This window comes from Lontra canadensis, unplaced genomic scaffold (assembly GCF_010015895.1).
Source record: "Lontra canadensis isolate GAN:19392208 unplaced genomic scaffold, GSC_riverotter_1.0 scaffold96, whole genome shotgun sequence".
Lineage (NCBI taxonomy): Eukaryota > Metazoa > Chordata > Mammalia > Carnivora > Mustelidae > Lontra > Lontra canadensis.
In genome coordinates, this window is record NW_022631090.1 from 3,350,854 (window position 1) to 3,373,796 (window position 22,943).

The 22,943-nt window shown below is 39.0% G+C and overlaps 1 protein-coding gene across 4 annotated transcripts in view; it reads right to left on the minus strand.

The window, feature by feature from the left end:
* Positions 1–22,943, minus strand: part of AMMECR1 (AMMECR nuclear protein 1) — a 113,442-nt gene that overhangs the window by 22,345 nt on the left and 68,154 nt on the right. For all 4 annotated transcript variants that reach the window (XR_004380230.1, XM_032837045.1, XM_032837044.1 and 1 more), the window contains one exon: positions 132–246. Coding sequence is in view for 3 of the 4 variants with exons in the window: in XM_032837045.1 (XP_032692936.1) it covers positions 132–246 (115 nt within the window). In the remaining variant the exon portion in view is untranslated. The remainder of the gene's footprint in view (positions 1–131; positions 247–22,943) is intronic.

Below are 22,943 nucleotides of genomic sequence, written 5' to 3' on the forward strand. Positions count from 1 at the left end.
TCTTTATTCACCTTACTCTCCACCTCCACTACAATAAAGAATAGGCTGAAAGAGTTGTTTCCTGGGCCTACTTTTTAACATTTACTCAGGAGTTACCTTCATTTTTCTTTCAAAAATTTCTATAGTCTTACCTCCCAGTCCAAATAATCACAGACATCTTCAAAGTTAGTGAGCAGAGACACTGAGCAGAACAGCCGTGGCAATTCATCCCTTGTCATTGGGGGGAAACGGCTATCTTTAAGGGCACTGTTGAAAACAAAGCAAATATTAAAGCAACCACTAGATATGAGAAAGTCTGAATTTCAAATGCAGACAAGTGATTTGAAAAAGGTAAGAGATCAAAAAAAAATCTTCAAATGTATTTAAAGGCCCACAAAGATTTTAGAAGTCATTTTTATCATTCAATAGACTGTTTATTAGCCAATCTTATAACCAATTGTAAAGAGTGAATGATCAATTACATTTCCTGTACAGTCATTTCCTGGTCTACTTCCCTATTACTTGTAGAATCTGAGACTATTTTTTACTTTACTTTTGAGAAGAATAAAACCTAGACTAGTGGAAATTTGTGGGAAGACTTCCAGATCTAGGGCTGATGGGAAAAAAAATGTATATAGTTGAAAAAAAAGTTCATATTAGGTCCATTACCATAGAACAGCACTCAAAGAGTTCAAAAAAGATCAAAATTTCATTTTCTTCAAGCAAAGGAAATCAAAGAAAATTAAAATAATCATGCAAATTATAGACTAAAAATACAAGGATTTCAGGCCCCCTATAAAGGATAATTCAAGATATGACTCAAAAATTGTGAAAGTACAGGAAATTGGGCTAATCTAGGAAATAAAAGTATGATTAGGAGACCATTAATCACATCAGTGGATTTCTGAGTACATCAACTCTGATTGGATCCTATAATCAAGGGTAATATACTACAGTGCAAAATTCTAGAAAAACCCTTACTATAAAGGACAAAGATGTTGGAAGACCATAATTCTTCCTGCAATAGAACAGATAGAAAATACGCAGACACACACACACTCACACACAGAGGCACTGTGTGTTTCCTATACTTTTCAAAGAAACCAGTTCCTGGTCAAGAAAAACAAAGATACCTCTGATTACACTTTATACTAATGGTATTGCTGGCATTTGTGCCATGGATATTCAAATTCAAATGTGCTATATAGCAGCCAGGCTTAGAAACTATTTTCATAGATTAATCAGTAGAAGTTACAAACTTAGAACCAACAAACTGCTTGAGTTTGAACAATGTTCCATGGCCTTTAGAAATCATTTAATTCCTTTTTCAGTGACTTCCTCATTGCTGGAGTTTTTTTTTTTTTCATTTTTTCATCTCTTCCTTTAGATTCTGAAACACACTTACTGTATTGTACAAATGTAACCCCTGTGTTTGTGAGTGTTTTCAATGCATTTGGGTGCTTGCTCGATCCTACTACACAAAGGAAAATGCTTACAGACAGATATGTTCTATATATGCTATATATTTTTTTCCCATTCAAGGAGCCAAGATTAACCAAGAAAATCAGGACATCTATGATAATTTATACTCTGAGAATAGCATTTCACTGTTTTATAATTTTTTGAGCATCCAACTCTTTTTTATTATTATTTTTATTAACATATATTATTTCCCCAGGGATATAGGTCTGTGAATCATCAGGCTTACACATTTCACAGCACTCACCATATCACTACCCTCTCCAATGTCCATCACGCAGCCACCCTAACCCTACCCCCCTCACTATTTTATAATTTAACACATACATTTTCCTACAGTTTGGCCTCTTTTATTTTCCTGTTGGCAAATAAATTTTCATAAAGCATTTTCAAGTTCTCCTTCAAAGCCAAGATAAAGACATATATGTGTATGTATAACCAATACCTTCTCTCCTAACAAACACAAATACTGAACAGAAGTTCTAAAACAAAAGAATCTCATGCATAAAAACCAAAGGCTGATCACACTTTCCACCTTCTTGCTGAAAAGAAGAGAGAAGGAAAAAAGCCTTATACACTGGAATAATGTAAAATGTGATTTTCTTAGAATTATAGACTTTCTATTATTGTAAAATATATGTAACATAAAGTTTACTGTTTTAACTATTTTTAAGTATACAGCTCTGTGTGGATAAGCACATTCATGTTGCACAACCATCACCAGCATCCATCTCCAGAATTTTTACCATCTTGCCCAACTGAAACAGCACCCATTCCATACTAACTCCCCACTCTTCCTTCCTTCGAGCCCCTGGCAAAAAATGTAACTTACAGACACTTTCCCAATTTCAAGTAATTAGAATAATATAGTTGCTAATGTTTTTGCTATATAATAGCTTATGGAGACAGAATTCACAAACCAATACAATTCACCCATTAATGTATCCAATTGAACGGCTTTTAGTATATTCACAGAATTATACAAGCATCTCCACTCTCCAATCTGAAAACATTTTGTCACACCAAAAAGAATCCCCATACCCATTAGCAGCCAGTCTCCTCTCTTCCCTCCCCACCAGCTCTTGGCAAGCGTTAATCCACTTTCTGTCTATGGACTTGCCTACTCTGGAGTATTTCGTATTAGGAGAGTCCTACAATATGGGGCCTTCTGTGTCTGGCTTTTTACCAGAATGTTTTGGAGGTTTCATCCATGCTGTAGCATGTATCCATACCTCATCTTTTTAACTGCCTAATCATATTTCAGTTGTGTGGCTTTATCACATCTACTGAGACACATTTGGGTTGTTTCCACTTTTGGGTTACTATAAATAATGCTGCTATAAACATGCATGTATGAGTATCTGGGTGGACAGAGGTTTTAGTCTCTTTTGTGTGTAGATACATAAGAGTGGAACTGCTGGGTCATACGGTGATTCTATGGTTGACTGTTTCAGGAACTAACAAACTGCTTCCGCTTCCCACAGTGGCTGTACCTTTCTTTGCCACCAGCAATGTGTGAGAGTTCCAATTTCCCCATATCCTTACCAGCCCTTCTTATTGTCTGCCTTTTTAATCAGAGTGCTAGACCTCTTTTAATAAAGAGAGCTATAAAAATCTCTCTCTAGCATTTTCCAGTCAAACAATACACATCCTGAAGTTGCCATATGGTTATTTTCTCAACACTCTGAGGTAAGTTTATTTTGTTTAATTTTTTTTCCTAGCAAGCCAACAAAAGGTAAATTTTAGCTTAGTGCAATTCAAACTATTTCAAATCAATGAGATTCTCAAGTACCTAAAATACAACTCCCATGATATGGAGCCTTGTTACTCAATCATTCTGGGCTTTAAAAAAAAAAAAAAAAGAGAGAGAACAATGCGTAAGTGGGAGAATACTAGCATGGCTAATAAGAGAAACTGACAATCATGCCTTGCCGCACCAGGACTCAAATGTATTAAGTTCAAAACTGAAATAGTGAAGGTACATTAGTCATGATGGAAACAGTCTGACTTTACAGAAACAGTCATTCAAACAAGACATTTAATTCTGATATATTTTTTTGTAACTCTAAGTAACTTTTCATTAAATTCATGAGCATAGAAAAATTCCCAAAGGTAGGAAGCCCTCAATAGTTCTGAATGCAAATTCCTAGGGGGAAAGAACTAGCAATGAAAGCCTAGCAAGGATTTAAGGGATTATAAAAAAAAAAAAAGACAAAAAATGCAGCTGGAGTCTGACCTCAGAGCTACTAGGCTGGTGTGGATAGCTGATAAACAAGAGGTATCAGCCTCCCTCAGCCCTGCTTTCTTTAGCATATAGAATATGCGATGTGGAAGCTGAAACTTTAGAGGGACTATGCCATCCAGAGTCCGGAAGTGACTTGCTTGAGATGACCCAGCAAGTTAGTGATGCAGGTGGGGCCACAACCCTAGTTCTCTGACTCAAGTCCAAAATACCTTCTAGGATCCACACTTTAGTTGCCACTTTTGAATGGATTTGTATTATTTTTAATTTTAAAATTAAATGTTTGCCTCACTTGGCAATTCTGATCTCATTCCTGTAGTACCTCTGCCTAAAGAAGATAAATAATAATTTAATAGCATTCATTAGTAGCCAAAGGGTAAATAGAGCTAGACTTCCTGTCTACTGGAAATCTGTAGGAGCAAAAAGGATTTTAAAATATTAATACTGTCCATGGAAAACATTTTATACCAAAGCAGTGTCTGGCAATTTATACTCTACGCTGCCTAAGAAACTGACAAACAAGGAGATCTTGTAATGAATTCATACGAAGTTCTCTTTGCTATAGTAGGAAGCCATTTCCTAATGTTTAAATATTGCTGAAGGAGGGGGCAGGCATACCTGGGTGGCTCAATCAGTTGAGTGTCCAACTCTCGATTTCGGCTCAGGTCATGATTTCAGGGCCACGGGACGGAACCCCATATCGGTCTTTGTACTCAGTGGGGAGTGTGCTTGGGATTCTCACCTTCCCTCTCCCACAGCCCCTCCCCCCTCTAAAAATAATATAAATAAATAAGTAAATATTGCTGGGGGGAAGAAACGCACTTATACACAAAACCAGGCAGCTGCTCCATCACCCGTGTGATGGATGGGTAAGGTTTAAACAACAGTTTAATTCACATACCAAATTCAAATATATTCAATTCAAATTGGCACCTCACCAAGAATATATTTTACCTAATTGAGAAGCAGCATTAACATCTGTCAAAGTTAATATCTAATGTTAAATAGTACTTTAATGAAAATGAACATTTAAAAAAAGGAATTAAGAGTTTAGCTATCAAAGAATCAAAGTTTATGACAGCGCCTGGAAGCTATGAGGGGGAAAAAAATCAGCCAAAAAGAGACAGAATCTTAGCTGTTACAAGACTCATCATAAACAATAGAGCAGGCAATGGAAATGATTTAAATCAATCTAGCTAGCTAGCCATTTACTCACTCATTCCTTCATTCCATCACTTTCTAAAACTTCGATGACTTTAATCAGTTAACCAGTGGAAAGTTACCAAACTGAGAAAGGCTTCACATTCCAGGCCATCATTTTTCAGGACAAGGAAACAAAATTAAAAATCCCTTTTTGGGGGCGCCTGGGTGGCCCAGTCGGTTAAACATCCAACTCTTAATTTCGGCCCAGGTCATGATCTCAGGGACCGGAGATTGAGCTCCGTGTCGGGCTCCCTGCTCAGTGCAGTCTGCTTGAGATTCTGTCTCCCTCTCCCTCAGCCTCTCCCCATGCTCGCACTCTCTTTCTAAATCAATCAGTAGATAAAATCTTTTAAAAAATCCCTGTTTGGATAGGTGAAGAAAAGTAAATCAGACATACATTAGTCTAAAATTTAAAAAAAAAACTGTTTTTCACGAGGGGTTTCAATCCTCTGGAAATTCTGCCATTCCTCATCAGAGATTCTGGAACAGAACGCACACGTGGCATGTCTGAATTTCAGAAACTTAGAATACTAGAATCCTAAAGCCAATTCTGAAAAAATTATCCACAGCCTCTCCTTCACATTAAGTAACAATTTTAGTTTTCCATTATGAGAGAAAAAAATGACGGATATAAAACAGAATGCAAAAAAAGTGACCATTTATCAAACCTAAGGGTAGAGAAGAACAACAAAGGACATGATTACGTTAGGTTAAGGAAAGAGGAAGGGCAGTGATCCAAAAGGAAATTTTCAATTGTAAGCCATAGGTAAAGTGTTCCATAACTGGGGGATGTTTTTCCCCTTTAGAATAATAAATACAAGCTACTTAGTGCTCAATGTATATAAACATTAAAACATTAATTTTAATATACATTTCAAAATGTGGTATGATTAGTAATTGATGGGGGACAGAAGAAAGAACTAAGGGATGGAACAAAAGGAAAGGAAAGAAAGGAGGGACCAAAAAAGAGAAAGGGTATATATACAAAGAAATAAAGATGGAGAGGAAGAGGGGGAAAAAAATGCGAGAAAAGGAAATGGGAGGGGAAAAAAAGAAAAAAGAAAACACACACACACACACACACACAGACTAAAAGAGAAAGCAAGGAAGAGTAGAAGGTAGGAGGGAGGGCGAGCAAAAGTGCAGTAGGTCCCGCAGGTTTTCCTGTGTTATTTGGCTCCCATCTTATAGGATTCACTTAGGCTTTACAGTGTTATCGTCTGCTGCCCTCTGATTAGCCAGCTTAAATGTCTTGAATTGCTCTAATCTCACATTCTTAAAAGCCTTTACTCTCTGTCATAGCTACAGCTGCCCACCAGGAGGGAAGCATACCCTTCCGGCTGCATGCTGTGACAACCACAGCAATATTGTCAGGGATCTGCAGCCTCACCACGAGTTCTCACCTCGCCTTTAAATTGGGAGAATGGGTTGTGGGTCTGATTTAGTGGAGCACAATTAAAACTGGAAAATACAAAATACATAAAGAAACAGATGGCTACATGCTTAGTGTAGATGGCAGGTGCTCCTCATTTCCCTCCATGGAATGTCCACAATAACGCTCTGTCTGCAGAGTTTCTGCATCTACTCTATCTTGGTTTTAGAAATGAACTACTAGGAACAGTTTTTGTTTTAATTATTTTTCAGATGAAAAGCTATTGAGTACAATGAATGCAATTTAATTTTCTCTTTATGACCCAGGTTCATCTTTTTTTTAAAAATTGAGGTACAGCTGACATACAATATTATATTAGTTTCAGGTGTACAACATAGTGATTTGACATTGGGTTTTACTGCAAAATGATCACCACAGTAAATCTAGTTACCATCTGTCACCATACAAACTTACTACAATATTATTTACTATATTCTCCGTGCTGTACAGTACATCCCATGACTCATTTTATAACTGGAAGTAATACTTCTTGATCCCCTTCACCCATTTCAGTCTGCTCAACTCTCCATTCCCCTCTGGCAACCACCAATCTGTTCTCTGTATCTATGAATCAGGGTTTTGTTTTGGTTAGTTTGTTTTCGTTCTGTTTCTTAAATTCCACATATATAAAATCATATGGTATTTGTATTTCTCTATCACACACACAATACCCTTAAGGTTCATTCATGTTGCACAAATGGCAAGATTTCATTCTTTTCAAGATTTTGGTTTTTTATGGCTAGTAGTCCTGTGTGTGTGTGTGTGTGTGTGTGTGTGTGTGTGTGTGTGATCTTCTTAATGTATTCATCCTCTGATGCATACTTAGGTTGTTTTCCCTCTCTTGGATATTGTAAATAATGCTGCAAAGAACATAGGGTTGCATATATCTTTTTGAATTAGTGTTTCCATGTCTGCCGAGTAGTAGAATTGCTGGATCACATGGCAATTCTATTTTTAATTTTCTGAGGAACCTTCCATGATGGCTATACCAAGGTACATTCCCACAACAGTGCATGAAGCTTCCTTTTTTTCCACATCCTCGCCAACATGTGTTACTTCTTGTGTTTTTGGTAACAGCCATTCTGATAAGTGTAAAGTGATACCTGACAGGTGTAAGGAGACACCTCATTATGGTTGTAATGTGCATCCCCTGATGATTAGTGATGGACAGCATCTTTTCCTATGTCTTCTGGTCATGTGTATGCCTTCTTTGGAAAAATGTCTATTTATATCTTCTGCTTATTACTTAAAAGGACTTTTCCTGTTATTATTGAGTTGTATTGAGTTCTTTATATATTTTGGGTATTAACCCCTTATTAGATATATGATTTGCAAATTTCTTTTTCCATTCAATAGGCTGCCTTTTTCTTTTGTTAATGGTTTCCTTTGCTGTGCAGGAGCTTTTGATGTGTCCCATTTGTTTATTTCTGCTTTTTTTCTCTTGCCTTTGGAGTCAGATTAAAAAAAATCACTAAGACTGATGTTAAGGAACTTACCACCTATGTTTACTTCTAGCAGTTTTATGGTTTCAGGTATTATATTCAAGTCTTTAATCCACTTTGAGTTAATTTTTGTATATAGTATAAGATATTGGTCCAGTTTCATTCTTTTGCATGTAGTTGTCCAGTTTTCCCAACACCATTTATTGAAGACATTGTCCTTTCTCCATTGTATATTCTTGCCTCCCTTGTCATAGATCACCATATATGCACAAGTTTATTTCTGGGCTCTCTGCTCTGTTCCACTGATCTGTGTGTCTGGTTTTGATTCCAGTACCATACTGTTTTAATTACTACAGCTTTGTGGTATAGTTTGAAGTCTGGGAGTATGATAGCTCTGGCTTTCTTTTTCTTCCTTAAAACTGTTTTGGCTACTCACGGTTTTTGCTTTTTGTTTTGGTAGTTTCACATAAACTTTAGAATAATCCTAGTTCTCTGAAAAATGCCACTGGAAGTTTGATAGGAATTTCACTGAATCTATGGATTACTTTGGGTTGTATGGGCATTTTAACAATATTAAATCTCCCAATCCATGAGCATGCACTACCTTTGCCCTTCTTTGTGTCTTTTTCAATTTCTTTCATTAATGTTTTATAATTTTCGGTGTGTGCAGGTCTTTCACCTCCTTTGTTAAACTTATTCCTAGGTATTTTATTATTTTTGATAATGACCATAAATGGAATTGTTTTCTTGATTTCTCTTTCTGATAGTTCATTATGAGTGTACAGAAATGCAACAGATTTTTGTATATTAATTTTGTAGTCTGTAACTTCACTGAATTCATTTATTAGTTCAAACACTTTTTGTTGTGGAATCTTCTGGGTTTTCTATATATAGTATCATGTTATCTGCAAATAGTGACAGCTTTACTCATTCCTTTCCAGTTTTTGTGCCTTTTATTTCTTTCTCTTGCCTAATTGCTGTGGCTAGGACTTCCAATACTATGTTGATTTAAAAAAAAATTGGTAGATTAGGCATCCTTACCTTGTTCCTGGTCTTAGAAGAAAAACTTTGAGCTTTTCACCATTGAGCATTATATTAGCTGAGGGTTTGTCATATATGGGCTTTATTATGTTGAGGGTATGCTTCCTCTAAACCTGTTTCGTTGAGAGGTTTTATCATAAATGAATGTTAAACTTTGTCAAATGCTTTTTATGCATCTTCTGAGATGATCATAGGATTTTAATCTTTCACTCTGTTAATGTGCTGTATTAGACTGACTGGTTTGCAGATTTTAACTGGAATAAATTCCACTTGATTATGGTATAGGATTCTTTCAATGTACTGCTGAATTCAGTTTGCTAATATTTTATTGAGGATTTTTACACCTATGTTCATCAGGGATATTAGCCTGTAATTCTTTTTTTGGGTGTCCTTGCCTGGTGTTGGTATCAGAGTAAGGCCTCATAAAATGAGCTTGGAAGCTTTCCCTCCTCTTCAATTTTTGGAAGAGTTTGAAAAGGACGGTGTTAAGTATTCTTTGAATGTTTGTCAGAATTCACCAGTGAAGCTGCCTAGTCCTATACATTATTTGTTGGGAGGTTTTTGATTACTGATTTGCTCTTCCTACTAATAATCTAGGACTCAGTCTGTTCAGATTTCCTGTTCTTTTCATGATTCTGTCCTGGAAAATTGTAAGTTTCTAGGAATTTCTTCTAGATCACCCATACTATTGGTGTATACTTGTCCACAGCAGTCTCTTAAGATCCCTTGTGGTTCTGTCGCATCAGCTGCAACTTCTCTTTCACTTCTGATTTTATTTATTTGGGCCCTCTTTTTTTTTTTTCTTGGTGAGTCCAGCTAAAAGTTTATCAATTTTGTTTTATTTCAAAGAAGCTCTTCTTGGTTTCACTGACCTTTTCTATTATCTTTTGGTCTCTATTTCATTTATTTCTGTTCTGATCTTTATTATTTCCTTCCTTCTACTAACTTCGGGCTTGTTTTTCTAGTTCCTCCAGGTGTAAAGCTAAATTATTTGGGATTCCTCTTATTTTTTTTTTTTTAGGTAGGCCTGTATGGCCATAAACTTCCCTCTTAGACCTGCTTTTGCTACAGCTCATAGATTTTGGTAAGCTGTATCTCTATTTTCATAGAATGGTTAAGACCTTCTATCTTGGAGTCAGATATACCTGCATGTGGATCCTAGTTCCATTGCTTACTAGCTGTGTGACAACTGGGCAAATCTCTTAACCTCTAGGAGTCTCAATTTCCTCATCTATAAAATGGGGATGCTAACACTACAGAGGTACTGTGACAAGTAAATAAAATAATAATAATAATAATAATACCTGTGTAAGTGCCTTGCACACACTAGGTGCTCACTAAGTAATGGCTGTCAAAGAACTTTCACTGTACGCTTATGCCCACAGCCCCCATATCAGGGCTCGGGGAAAAGGAAGGGAACCCCAAGAATAAGAATGACCCATCAACCTCATTACGGGGGAATCTGATCCAGTTATCTTCTCTAGGAATTAAATGCAGTCATCTCAAGGGATAATGGTCACTTTTCCTGGCATGGTCTTTTTTTTTTTTTTTAAAGATTTTATTTATTTATTTGACAGAGAGAGATCACAAGTAGGCAGAGAGGCAGGCAGAGAGAGAGGAGGAAGCAGGCTTCCTGCTGAGCACAGAGCCCAATGTGGGGCTTGATCCCAGGACCCTGGGATCATGACCTGAGCCAAAGGCAGAGGCTTTAACCCACTAAGTCACCCAGGCACCCCTGGCACGGTCTTTTTGAAAAGCCTTAATTTCATTTTCAAAATATATTACCTGCTATATGCTTTTTTAAAAAAATATTTTATTTATTTGACAGAGAGAAATCACAACTAGGCAGAGAGGCAGGAGGAAGCAGGCTCCCTGCGGAGCAGAGAGCCCGATACGGGGCTCGATCCCAGGACCCTGGGATCATGACCTGAGCCGAAGGCAGAGGCCCTAACCCACTGAGCCACCCAGGTGCCCCCCACCTGCTATATGCTTTTTATCACGTGAAGAGCCATGAAGATATAAGAATAGATTACAAAGTAATGTATGGGTATACGTAAAAGACTTATTAAAATCACATACAATAGGAATGCTGAAAGGACTGGTCAGACAAGGTTCATTTCTTTTCTGGAAGGATCTGTTCGACCCTCTCCGCTACTGGTTTACTGGTTATCAAGTCACCCAGAATTACACATAAATGTATAGAAATGAAATGTATACGCATTTTTTTTAAGTTAACCAATCTACTACATCAAGTAAGGAGCTTCTTCATTAAGAATTTCTATTATCGGGGCACCTGGGTGGCTCAGTGGGTTAAAGCCTCTGCCTTAGGCTCAGGTCATGATCCCAGTATCCTGGGATCCAGCCCTGCATCAGGCTCTCTGCTCAGCAGGGAGCCTGCTTCCTGCTCTCTCTCTGCCTGCCTCTCTGCCTACTTATGATCTCTGTCTGTCAAATAAATAAATAAAATCTTTAAAAAAAACAAAGAATTTCTATTATCCCACAGGCATGTATTCATATCTTGCTTTGTGACTCTCAGTGTTCCTGAACTAGATTTTTAAAAATCTCCAGGGAGGGGCGCCTGGGGGGTTCAGTTCGTTAAGTGTCTGCCTTCAGCTCAGGTCATGATCTCAAGGTCCTGGGATTGAGGCCCATGTCGAGCTCCTGGCTTAGCAGGGAGTCTGCTTCTCCCTCTTTCTCTGCCCCTCCCCCTGCTCCTTCTCTCTCTCTAATAAATAAATAAAGTCTTTTTAAAAATTTAAAAATATCCAGGGCAAGGATTGGTCTTTTATTTCCATATAAGAAATGTTGACCAAAAAATGCAATTCCTTGAATTCTTATCAATTTATCTTGAATGTATTTAAATATATTATTTATCATATTGTTTATGCTTCATCAAAATTCTTAGGGACAAAACAAAACACTTGCTAAGCAGTAGACACAGAATGAGAAATGAGAAAGTCCATGCTTTCCTCATCTAAACCACTGGTTTAGAGGTTTTGATCTTGTCAGTAAAAAAATTTGACCACGCACCCCCAATATGTATATTTATTTACAAAGTACATACATGTACTACCATCACTAGCTAATATATCCAAAGTACAATATATATTTGAGTAAGCTTTGTTGTTAAAGACAGCGTGTATAAATACATATTTTCAGTAACATTCTTGATCACTTCTTTTTTATTTGGGGGCTGACATCTTGTCAGGTCTCATTAGATCATCTTCATTTTTACTTTAGGACTTGTCCAACTAAATTATAAGGTAGCTTGTAGAAGTGTCAGCTAGCTCCACCATTTTCTTGTCTTTGCCTTGTGCCTGTATTATTACTTTTATCACCAATCCATTGTTCCTGGCCGGGAAATCTTCTTAAGCCCCTTGTCCCTCCTGCATGGGTTAGTTTATCTAGCTTTAGCTAACCTCTGAACAATGGTCAGATGGCTGCAGGAGACTTCTGCAAAGAAACCACTTGGTGAAGATCATACCAAGAACCACGAATCCACTTAACCAGACACACGTAAACTGCAAGATGCTGAAAGCAAATGAAAGGAGTATGCCACTCTCAATTTCCATCAAATCAGGGATCTCATACGTTCCTCAAGATCCCTCATTGAGAATATGGCAGTGAGCTTCAGATATAAACCAAGTGAGGGCACCAGGGTCAGTCCACACATTAAGGATTTGTGGGGTTTAAGTACTTCCTTATAGTTTGGATAAGGAAGATCGTAATTTGAATTTCTAATTTTTCTTCTCACCCTGCAAAGGATCATCTAGGTGCACCCCTATCTGGAGACTGCAAAGGTATAGTTCCTGATCAAATTCTAGGAGACTGGTTCTAATCTACCTAGACACATGATACTATGAGCAAAAACAGCTTTAAATACAAGAAGAGCCACTATCTCTGAAGGAGCTATGTGAGCCAAGTACTATACACTTATTACCTTGTTGGAGTCCTCAAAACCACCCCATTTTCCAGATAAGGAGACTGAGATTCCTTGAGTTCAGTGAGATTAAGCAACTTGTCAAAGACTATAAAACTAGGTAACGGGGTTAACATCTGAACTCATCGGGGCTGCCTGCTTCTAGAGCTCCTTCTCCTTTCGTGGTACCACTTCTAGAATGTTAGCAAATCAACATAAATGCATGCATACACATTCAATCGGTTTTAAGGAAAAATGTTCCCAGTTAATGCTGCTTCCCCTGGGGTTTCACTGAAGGCTTTAGGTTCTAAGTGTGAGCAGGTTCTGAAGCTTAGATAAATGGTACTTTTTTTAGTCAAGGTATTAGCTTGTTTTTGTTCTCTTGTTTTCTCCATTTCCATCTTGGTGATTCAGAGCTGCTGCCATTGAAAAAGATGTTTTATCTAAATTTAATAAGCCCTATTCGTGGGACACGAAGCCTTCCTTTATTCTGAAGCCTTTCCACAACTGGAAATTTCATCTGCTAGAAGGCATAACAGCATGACCGAAGAACTAGTTTTGGACATCTCTAGACTGGAGGGCCTGTTTCTGATTTTTAACTTTGCTTTTCCAACCTGAATGAATAAGCTCTCTCATGTTCCCAATGAGAGTCATGCAATTTTTGTCCTCTACTCTTTCCATGGTAATCAGATCGATTAATTAAACCCTGAACTGCAAAACATATGCTGTCACTGTAACGTACGTGCCATGTTAGGGTGGTTTGGTCTGACCCTCTGGTTTACTGTCCTTTCTAAAACTCCTGCCAGCCCTAGATGGTACGGGTATGCTGAGAGCTAGCATGCTGGTTCTCACTATGGGGCCTCTGATTTTCTCAGACGTCACTGATGGGGGACTAGTGGTAACAAAGAAGAGTTCAGTCAGTCTTCAAGATGAGTTACAAACTACACTTATCAACTCAATTGTGCTAAGGAAGAGAGCAAGAAGGAATCCACCCCTCCCCACTATCTCTGAAACGTCTTTCCTTTTTGTTTTTATTTTTTTCATCTTTGTTTTCCTTCTCTTCTTCCCCTCTCCCCCACATTCTGGATGTTTTTCTCTTTTCTTTCCTCTTTCTACTCTAGTAAGGTAAGGAAGGATGAAAAAATAGTAAAACATCATAAAGAGGAGATGAAAGAAATAAACGGGGGTGGGGGAGATAAAACACTAACACAGAGGCCAAGAGCTGCTGCCTCCACCAGACATTGGAACAGGCCAGGGTGCAAGGCAACTACAGGTGTTTACGCTCTGCCACTGGGTCAAGATGACCTGTTCTCTTGGGCACTGATTTTAAAGTTAGAGCTTAGCTTTTGCAGAGCAGATGGGTGATAATGACAGAGAAATGTGCAAGATCCACTGTTTGCTTCAGTCTAGGGTTTTAAAGGTAACCCTGAAAAATGGGGGTTGGGAAGAAAAGCCCAGTGCTTCAACCCCCTCACTGCTTAAACAGGCAATGGTTTTGAATCCGTTCCTGGCTTTGTATACTTTCCAATGGCATATTTCTCTAAAAGGAAGCATAACTACATGTCTGTTTTTAAGGCTTCTGTAACCTGCCTTACACGCATTGCAACAGAACTAATTTTTAAAAGATTTTTATTTATTTATTTGACAGACAGAGATCACAAGTAGGCAGAGAGGCAGGCAGAGAGAGAGGAGGAAGCAGGCTCTGTGCTGAGCAGAGAGCCCAATGCGGGGCTCGATCCCAGGACCCCGAGATCATGACCTGAGCCGAAGGCAGAGGCTTTAACCCACTGAGCCACCCAGGCGCCCCATAATGGAACTATTTTAATTTTTATCACTGTGTGATATCATTGGGGGAAAAGTATCAATCATTCCTATCATCTTTGTTTTATATGATTCTTCATAGTTTCCAAAGGGTCTTCACATCTTTTAGCCTAGCTGACCTTCAAAATAGCCCCATGAAGTAGACCAAGTGAAAGCTCCATTACATTAGAAACCATAATAGGTGTCCTTGAAGAACGAGGCCCGCTATAGTCAGTCATCCAATGTCAGCGCTACAAGCACTCAGAGATCATCCACTATCACTCTTCATTTGACATTTTGGGGAACTAGAGCAGAAAGTGACTATACTCTGCAACTCCTGACTTTCATCATCCCCCATCCACTGACTTTTCACATATCCGTTGACCTACTCTGTCTTAGTCCAATAACATTCCAAAACGGATGTTCAAGGAGCAAAGAAGAAAATGCCAACGGGCACCGAGGAAGAGCTAAAACAGTAAAGCAGTGAGCTTCCCAGCATAACTCAACACTACCAGGCCCCTGGCACTTGTTGCAGAATTTCGAAACTGAACAGATCAGGGTTGGGGGAAGAGCAGAGCACTGTGATGGTGGCGACTGTGGTCTTCACTAGTCCCCTCCTTTGCGTTTCTAATTCACTCCCTTGTCTCACTTTATTCTTACACACCTAGGAGGTGTCACTTTTTTCCTCATTATGCTTCTTCTTCTTTGCTCTCTTTTCCCCCTTGCAGTCCATCCATTCTGTCCCCTCAGTTCTCCCTAATTGCTGAGCTACAGAGAAGGAACGTTCAGCAGAAAAGTTAGACATTTTTGTTTTTCTTTTTAAATAGGGTATTTAGGGGCGCCTGGGTGGCTCAGTCAGTTAAACATCTGCCTCCGGCTCAAGTCATGATTTCAGAGTCCTAGAATCAAGTCCCGCATCAGGCTCCTTGCTCAGTGGGGAGTCAGCTTCTCTCTCTGCCTGCCCCCCCCTGCTTGTGCTTGCTTTCTCTGACATATAAATAAATAAAATCTTTAAAAAATAGGGTATTTAATGCCCTTTTATCAAGCTCTAACAATGAGAGAATCTGTCCCTGTTGTAAATGCTACTCACTGCATGTTCTGGTTATGTGTATATAAATATGTCAAATTAATTTTTTTAAGATTTATTTATTTTAGAAAAAGAGAGAGAGCATGGTGAGCATGTGAGCAGAGGGAAAGGCAGAGGGACAGAGAGAACCCTCAAGCAGTCCATGAGTAGCTCAAAGAGCCTGACACACGGCTCAGGGCTCAATCCCAGGACCTCGAGATCATGACCCGAACCAAAATCAAAAGTCAGCCATTTGACTAAGCTACCCCGACACCCCTCAAAATGTAAAATTATAAGTTGGTCAGGGCAAGATGACCTCCATGCCCATTTTCAAGTAAATATCACAATGCCACACATAGACTGAGGATGAGAAGAACCCGTGGTTTTTGATGTATTGCTAACCTCTGAGACTTCAGTCCAACGTACTTTCCAATCCCTTAACTTGGAACTGATTTTACTTTGTTCCTTTCAACAAATATGTTTAAAAGTGAGCCTGATCAAACAGAAAAGGGTATTTTAGCTCTCCCTCTCTTGATTGGTCATATCTTGATAAACCCAATTTTCAAAGGCAAAGAAAAATCCCACTTGTATAGTTTTCCATTCTATTACCATTAAACAGTACCCGATTCTCCCACTGAAAGGGTCCTACTGAAAGGGTCCTACACTGACTTTGTTTCCATGAGACAAGCACATGGGGTAATAAAATATGTTGGAAAAGCTTTGCAGTACACTGCTGAAATCACAATTGCTGATTCTGTACTACAGTACGTATTAGAAAAACCACAGTAGATACAAAAAGGAAACGGCATCATTTGGGGATGGAAAAAATGCAATGGATAAAAGCCATGCAATTTAAATCTCAGTCACGTGACAAAAGCTCTGTTCCCCCCACAGCAGCAGAACTCGCCACAAATAAATGGCAGTCCTAATGATTGCTGGTAGAAGAGAATCTCTATGAACATGAGTTCTTTCATTCAGCAAATATTTACTCAGTGCCTGCTGTGTGCCAAGCATAGGTATACCTCTGGAGTGTGTTCAATCGCAGTTCTGTGGGACACCTTACTTCAGAGAAGTTTCACTGCACTACCTTGACATGATGGCCCTTCTAGGCACAACCCAGAACAACTAATGACAAATGCGGATCTCATACACTAAGTCACATTTTAGAGATGTAAAACAAAAACCAACAAGAGAAGTGGGGGGGGCACCTAAATTCGCAAGGCCCTACTACTTTTTGCTTTATAGGTATAATCCTCTTTGTAAAAGCAAAGCTACCAGGCTAATGGCCAAAACCCTACAGAAACTCAATGACTAAGTTTTTGACTCCTTCGTACCCACTTGTGTGTTATGGGTATAAGGTCATTAGACCATAAGCTCCATGAGGATGGCAACTGTGTGCATTTTGCTCACCACTCTATACCCAGTGCCTAGCATTCAGCAGCTGGTGAGCAAATATTTAATGAGTGAAGGAAAGCATAGAGGAAGGTAGTCTCAAGTTTCATATACATTTATTGGTAATATAATAAACACTAAAATGGCCCTACTGGTTTTACTTTATTAAAGAGCCAACATTGCCCTAGACGCCAAATATCCTTTTATTTATCAGCTTAAAAATACTCTCCACTGAAATGTGTTTTCCCCTGTTTGATGTCTATGAAATGCTGTTCATTTAGGTGGTAATTGGCCTTTTTAGTCTTTAGTTAAATTACTGTGCATTCACAGTGCAGCACAGTTTGGCAACAATTTTCCATCCAAAACTCATAGACTGCTATAAATAGATAATAATTCACTTCCATGATAGAGTTAGCGTTGCTTTGATCTCCCAGGCCTTCTCTCCTCCCCAGGAAAACACAGATGCTTTGCATCCTGAAGGAGCTCAATGGCCTCTTATGTTTGTGGGATGATTATCACTATTTTGTTGTAGTTTGAAACCTATAGGGACCCATATTACTAGTCTATTTTTATGCCTTTCACACCTTCTTATAAAGGAACATCTTACAAACTGGATGAATCACCCATGAGCAAGGGCAGGCATAGAAAAAAAAAAAGCACAAGATAACAGTCTCTCTAGAGGAACACGGGCCTAAAGAAAAAATCAGATATTGGTTCACAAATAAAAAGAATCCTTTACAAAATCCTGTGCCCACTCTTCTGGTTGTCTGTGGGATGTCAGAGGAGAGAGAGTCCAAAGGGAAAAGGGGACTTGATGAAGATCAACCCTCGGAAGCTATGAGAATGATCTAGTGACAGAAGAGCTGACTCTGGGGAAGACCCATAGACCTCTCTCTGGTGGGGCTGTCCCGAGTATTTGTCAACTGAGAGGATCTACAACCCACCAGGCTGAGAGGGGTTAAAGTATTAGTATGCACCAGCATACATTCTCTCAATCACATTAGACTTTCAAATTCCCAGGTCTGGTTTGCCTTTTATAAGGAATAATATTGGTTTAGAATGCTGCTCAGAGCCTGCTCCACAAACCTGAAAGACCAGGTTATAGTACCTCATTTTCCTTCGCTGGTGCCATGCCTTGTCCCTCCCCCATGTAACTAAAAGCCACTTCTTAGATGTTGGCAAACAGCACTGAGGAAATTGAGAGAATCTTTTCTGTGGACTTAACTTTCCTGGAAATAATTATCAGTGATGGAAAGCAAACTCTTCATAACAGAATACAACGTCATTAATTTGTGCTCCACTAATGCAAAATTTGTGCTAATTCAAACAGACCTAGGCTGACTGGAAAAGAAGGGTCTGCTATGCTCAGTAAATCAACCTCACAATTAAGGTTGTGAGGGAAGAACAGAGAGAGCAACTAGTTTCAGAACTTTAGAATTAGCCATCTCCGTGCACTGTGCCATCATAATTATGAATCTTTTGTTTAGATGGAAAGGCATCTCTCTGGAAGATAGCTACTCAGTAGTACCCTCTTCACCCATTTTGAGCTATCTGTGGCATTACAACAAGCAAAACTACTTTAAAAAGTTCATTCTTTATTCATCATACTGACTTCCTGCACTTATTTTGAATTAGGGAACTTCTATATCCACTTCAGTGTGGCTCGTTACTCGCCGATGGTCAGAATCACACGGAAGGACCTGTACGTACAAGTCTTATGGTAGGTCATTAAATGACTCAAAAATATGGTGCAGGCCTTCTGACGAGTTCAGTCACTTCCTGTCGGATCTAAAGAAGTTACAAATTCTTAATACCTTGGGTTACATCAAGCTGTAAAATGGGCGGGGTGGGGGGGACTTCCATGCCCTGAGGTCATAGCCTATGCGCCAGAACAAACAAAATAAAAGGCAGAGCCACAACCTTCTTGGGAAACCCGTAAAGTAAGTAGGAAACATTCAGTCATTATGAAACAGATATCAAATGAAAGCCCAACAAAGTAGCATTGCTGTCCAAAGGAAATATTCTCAGTGGTGGTTACTCCTCACACCTCCATACTGCTCTCATCTTACTCTGTGAGCATGGCTCACTGCCTTAGAGGCCCAGGCGCCTTGTCACAAGGACACATCTGACCATGCAGATTATATTGTGAGCTCCTGGATTCGTACACATCTCCTTTAAGCACAGCACACAGAACTAGCATATCACTGATGGGTATTCCACTAATTTCACTTGGTTTCAGGTGCTAAGACTCCCTCTTTTCATATATAGAATTGTAAATCAGAACAATAAGATTTTTTTAAAAAAAGGCTCCAAGAGGGGCGCCTGGGTGGCTCAGTGGGTTAAAGCCTCTGCCTTCAGCTCAGGTCATGATCCCAGGGTCCTGGGATTGAGCCCTGCATCTGGCTCTCTGCTCAGCGGGGAGCCTGCTTCCCTTCCTCTCTCTCTGCCTGCCTCTCTGCCTACTTGTGATCTCTGTCTGTCAAATAAATAAATAAAAAAAAATTCTAAAAAAAAAAAAAGGCTCCAAGATTTCCAGTTTCTATAGAAACCTGGAAAATACCAGAACTACCAAATGTGTCCACTTAAGAAAATTTGGGACACTAAAATTGATAGGGGTCCCACAATAATACTGAATAAAATAATCATAGGTCAGTGTTCCAAAGTGAAATGCTAGCTGGTAAATTTTATAGGGGAAAAAAATTCTGCGAAGTGGTTTTGGGCAAGAAAGTCTGTACTCCCTTTTACAACATGGGTCTCTCTTCATCAACTGGGTTGATCAGCTGTGGCATCTCTGTCATTGGTGTTAAGGGGAATAAGAAGGTCCACAGTCCAAAAATCATCTACAACTGGACCATAAGCTTGTGATTCTTAAAATGAGAAATTTTACTTTTAAAATTATGCCTGGCTTGGGCAACTATTTAAGGTAGCTGGCAAACACAGGGCACAAACCAATTGCTGGGCAGGGCGAGGCAGCCTGGGGTGGCTCCGGTTTGGGAAGGCTTTTCTGTGGAAAATCAAAAATGGTATAATCTATACCTGGATAAAACCAAGCACAGACTATGAATTTTCTAAGTTTTCTAAATAAATACTAAGAAACAAATGTAGTCATAACATAAGTTCACTACTTAATGCCAGACTATTGTAATACATTAACATTTTTTTAAAGTTTGTGATCTTTTATTTGAAAAACCATTTTTTTGACTACAACAGCAACAGCAACCACCCTGTCTTTTCACTGAATTTCAGGGCTTCTCTTCCTTTTGGAAAAGACAAGTGGACATCTGTACCTACAGGAGCTTTTTTTTTTTTCTCCCCCTAGGGAAGCATTTTAATCATCTCATGGTACTGACTCTTCATTTTCACTGTCCCATATGAACATTGCTCCAAACGTAAGTGACCCCGGCTGATACCTGGAAATGTTATTTTCTTTGTTAATGCAAATTACAGCAAGAGGGGCTGGATTTTTTGACTCCAGGAAACTGCCCCCACAGACAGCTCCGAGAATCTAGGCAAGTCAAGAGAGCCCAAGCGTCACAGGGCACTCCTACACACATTTTAGAGGACCCCTTGGCTGGAATTACACCAGTCTAAGTAAGTGTTTCAGAGTTAGAACATCACTCAGCGATGATATAAAAACAACTCTCCTAAATTGGAATCATATTCACAAAACATCTGGAAAGTTCCCCAAAGGAGAAGTGATTACCCAAAAGTATTGCTAAATAGATGGAAGAGAAGATGCTGACTTGTATCATAATACAAAAATCAGTCAGTTTCCATTGTCCTAGACAAATCAACAGATGTGCTGTTTACCTTTAAGGAAGCCTGGAATCTATTTTAATTCAGCCTTGAAACCCAGACATTCTTAGGTAATAAGTACAGATATTTAAGTTCCATAACAACCACCTAGTGTTTACAAACATTTATTTCTTTATAGCTTTCTCATCCACAAAATGTATATTTGGTTACAAAGAGGAATTTTGACGGTTCGGCTGTACTTTCACAAATGTTATAACATCAGTGTTCCTTCAAGCAAGTGGTAGCCCTATAAAAAATGATCTTTTATTGTCTAAGCTTTGCTTGGTGGCATGGGCCAAAAGAAAACAGAGCTGTCTGGGTCTTGCTCCTCTACTGTCCTTATTACACGTTTACATAAGATAATATATTAAATAAATAATACTATATCGTGTAATAAGATATTAAATCATAGGCTCCTCTGTCACTACTCTGTCCTGAAAGGAAGTGATGTTCAATACATTCTTAATTTAAAAAGATCCTCCATGATCAAATTGAGAAAGAAAAAAAAAGGAACCTCAGATTAAGGTCCAAATCACTTTGGCGTCAAAAATGACTGTTTTACAAGCAATGTGCCAAACATGTGCCTCTTCCCAGGCTGCCCATTAGCGGTGTCATCTCCCCGTCATGGAAGAGGGAACCTTTGGATCTGTCTGTAACTCATCTCTTTACCTCCCTCCCCACACACAGTCTCCTCTTGTTCTGGTGCTCCCATGCCTCTGTTCTGTGTCTCCTTACATCCTTCCTGCTACTAATCTAATTCACATCTGTAGCGTCTCTCTTTTGGAATATTTAAAATTAGCCTCCTAACTGTTTTCTCATCCCTATCCTTGCCATCGCATCCTATATATAAGCAGCCAGAGTCATCCCTGAATGACACGATTACTCGGCTGAAAATCTTTCAATGCTAATTCGCTGCTTTGGGGCGGGGAGGGGGGGCGTAAACTCCGGCCCCCATCTACCATTTTATCTCCCACTATCCTCACTAGAGCTCAAGCCACACAGGGTTACAATTCTCCCCTGAACAGCAGGCGCTGTTCTGTCTCCTTGTATTTGGCTTAGAAAGTTTTTTGGACACATCATGCATACCTTCTTCACATCCTCACTTTTGAATGTTGAAATTGAGTCTGAAATGTCCACAGATTCAGCTTAAATGTCAGTTCTTCAGTGAAACCTTCCCCCAGCCTGTGCAACCAGACCTGGTTTCTCTCGCTTGCAGCAGTGTTGTTTATACATCTAACGTAGCGCTCACTATGTTCTTTGTCATTCCTTTGTGCACACACGTCCCATCATCCCTTACAAGACTATACATACTTACTGGTTGAAGATACCATGTATTACTCATCTTTGTACCTCCACAACCTAATCTGATACCTTGCTCAGAGTTATGTGCTCGATAAATGTAGAATTCAACTGAACAGACCTTATTTCAGCCCGATGTAACTGAGAAGCGTGACTGTCAGGATTTGCAATAAATTCTATCTTTAACTACAGCTGTGTTGTTATAATTGCTGCTTATTTAGAGAAAATACTGAATGCATCTTTCAATCAAGCTTTGAAACTATAGTATCTATTCTAAGTTTGAATTACCTTATTAAGAAAAGAAGTAAAATAGCAAGAACACTGAAATCTGTAGTAAAATAATGGCCATGAAGAAAGCCCTTTTACAGTAGATTCAGCTGAACAAGTTCAGCCAATAAACCACAAAGACAGTCTTCTTTTTTTTAAACCCAGAATATAAAAAGGGCAATATTAAGCATATTAAAGAAAACTAGCTAGGAGACACTGGGTAGAGCCTTAGTTCTTCTCAGTTAGTAACTGCTCCCTGCTGCAGCTGGATCTGGATCTTCTCCCACAGAAGGGCTGAGTAGATTTGATCCCGATTCATTTCCAAGTCTGACAAAATCACAACTTGGAAATGGCCTAACTACTGGCAATTGTTAAGCACAGTAAATCCCTTCTCCTTCTCTAACCCCCTCAGATGTCGTACATTCACAACATTTGTTTGAAACCAGATGTTTTGTGGAAATTAACACATTCCTATCAAATGCATATCAACATATAAACAGCACTTCTTTCCCATCCCCCCACCCCAACCGTTATATTGAACATTCTGCTTAATCCCCAAAGGGTTTATTCATTACACAGGCAGTCAC